The sequence below is a fragment of the Plutella xylostella genome, chromosome 23 (assembly GCF_932276165.1).
Source record: "Plutella xylostella chromosome 23, ilPluXylo3.1, whole genome shotgun sequence".
NCBI classification, from domain to species: Eukaryota; Metazoa; Arthropoda; class Insecta; order Lepidoptera; family Plutellidae; genus Plutella; species Plutella xylostella.
Window position 1 is genome coordinate 7,875,850 of NC_064003.1, and position 2,687 is coordinate 7,878,536.

The 2,687-nt window shown below is 34.5% G+C and overlaps 1 protein-coding gene across 1 annotated transcript; it reads right to left on the reverse strand.

Moving 5' to 3' along the window:
- Positions 1 to 207: 207 nt before the first annotated feature.
- Positions 208 to 2,163, reverse strand: LOC105383948. The gene is made up of 3 exons (XM_011554090.3): positions 1,783 to 2,163; positions 824 to 1,216; positions 208 to 619 (listed from the first exon to the last, which is right to left on the reverse strand). Exons 1-3 carry the CDS (start codon positions 2,089 to 2,091, stop codon positions 227 to 229), a joined length of 1,095 nt encoding a protein of 364 aa, XP_011552392.3. The 5' UTR covers positions 2,092 to 2,163; the 3' UTR covers positions 208 to 226.
- Positions 2,164 to 2,687: the final 524 nt, after the last annotated feature.

The following is a 2,687-nucleotide window of genomic DNA, read 5'->3' on the forward strand; positions in this document are numbered from 1 at the left end:
AGATTGATTTTCGCAGTCCTAGCTTGACTATCAAGATGGGAAATATAAATTTGAAAAACTAACTTAACTAACTGGTAACTTTTTTAATTTTTATTAAATGACTCACGACTAATCTAACGACTAAACCTAAAAAAATAATAATTTTCCTGTAAATTTAATTATAATGTTATAGGGTGGGTACGATTATACTAAAAGAAATGTTCAAAATATTATTTAGGTAATTTTATTAATAAAAATCGTTATCTTCATATTCTATTTTTATGCGTTCTTTCTTGATAACAGATTGCAGTTCAAAAGCATCAGAAGTAGACGGTGCAGGCTGTTCCTCGGGTCGATTGAGAGACAGCCTCGTTTTATTAATCAAGGCTTGCATTTCTTCTTGTAATTTCAAGGCATCACTCAGTGGCATCGTCCTTAACTGTTCTGCTAGTAGTTGACCATACATTTTGAATTCATTCGTTGTACAACTCTGCACAGGGGCAGGTCTACTGGGCCCTGCAATAGGTTTCTTACTTCGCGTGTACGTCTTCGTTACGATAGGTTTTGGCGTCGTAGGCACTTGTAGCCTTTTGAGGAGCATCTCTTTTGTTTCACGGTTAGCATTAAGTTTGGGTAGGTCCTGAAAAAAAAACTTATAATGCAACTTACGCTTTAAATATACCAAAACTGTTTCTTGCATAGCTGATTACGAGCAAATCCATATAAATAACAATACAAATGCGTGAAAATGAAATAAATAAAAAAACCTATATTAAACCTATAATTATTTTCTGGGGCCTTTCCATCCCCGTATGAATGCCCAAATTACTATTACAATTCTTACCTCAACTTTCATATTCCTGAGTAAATAAGCGTCGGTAAATTTCTGCATAAATGAGTCCACCATGTCGTACCAGTACTTACAAGGTTTTTCATTTTCAAACAGTAGTTTGGCTCGTTCTGCACTATATACTCTTCTGATATATTTAATCTTTTTTTCTATATCTAAAACCGAGATATTTGGCCCTCCTGCAGTTTTGCAAATAAATAAACTTTTTTTAATTTTCAGCAAAGCTTCATAATACTTGTCTCGTTTTCCATAATCTGCATGCAAAGTATTCCAAAGACAGGGATGCTTTTTGTATTCCAATATGATTGGTAGAACTCTTGTTGTTTTCCAATTTCCACATTTTATTTTATTCTTCTGGTAATTCTTTATTTCATCCTGCATATTTTGCTAAAACAAGAAATAATTTAGTAATTAAGTATGCTATTTTTGTATCACTAAACTAACTTGACCTTTAATATTATTATATTTCTGGCACTTTCATTTTGTATACAGTGCGAGAAACTTATCTGTTTCGGTGAGAGCGAAGTAACTTGATCCATATCTCGTTAATGAATGATAATATATAATCGTCTCGCTAATGAATGATATATACCACTAATGGCAAACATAAAATCTTACAGAATTAAAAAATATTAGACATTTTCGTGAGCTCTCACCGGAGCACATAAGTGTGTGGCACTAAAAGTGCCAGAAATATAATAATATCAAAGGTCAACTTAGTTTAGTGATACAAAAATAACATAATTTTTATTATTATAACGTTCTATTGTTTTCTATTATTCGAAAATCTAATTTTAATTTGTAAATTGAATATAACAAAAATAATTTTTGACTTTGCACAATTTAACAATAATAATGAAATTTTATCATCAATATTACTTATAAAAAAGAAGCCAACAACATAACTATTTACAATTATTGATAAGTATAATAATAAGTAGGTAGGTACTTACGGGCATCTTGTACAAATTGTAGACATCACGTAAAAACGAATCTGCCATTTTAAACCAATACATAGTTGGCGGGACGTTGTAGTAAACCTGTTTTTTTACCGCAGCACAGTACAGTGATCTTATTCTTTGAATTTTTATCGCCACTCCAGAGATTGTGAGATCAGGAATCCCAACTGCTTCAATAATTTTTTGGAATGCTGCCTCACGTTCATTTTTACTTCGGTATTGTGGGTGTTTCGTATTCCAAAGAACTTCGTTTTCGTGGTAGGCGTCTATTAATCTAATTGTCTGCGCCTTAGTGAACAACATTTTGGTGTGTGGTCGTCGACGTAGAGTGACACGTGCGCTCTGTGCGGCGGCTGACGCAATACTGACCTCCCGTCCCGCGTTCCCGCGCAGCGTCGCCCCCCTCCCCCGCTCCCCGCGCGGCGCGACGTTTCCCCTCGCCTCGGCCGACCTTGATTACGTAATAAGAATAGCTGATATGAATGTACATAAGTAGGTATTCTTCATGTTTAATTTATCATTATAGTAGTAATATGCTAATTATTACTCAGGTATCAAATGCCACACATTTTACTCGTTACAAATATCAAAATGTAAAACATCCGCTTTTCATACACAGTTTTCAATATTATACAAATTAATACATGTAGGTATTTATTTAATTAAGCCACATCCACCAGTGTCCCTCCAACGCGCCAGTAAGGCGTCCCCATAGAATATTCATGTCGAAGCGCCGAACTTTACACTAGTTGCCCGTTTTAATTACATACAGACTGCACTAGTTACAGGAGGGAACTTTTACTTGACTTCCACCTACGTTATTAAACTTTAATTGTACTTTGCGCGCTACAAGTTAAATTATCATTATTTCAGCTATATCTTTATCTGGCATCTGGTAG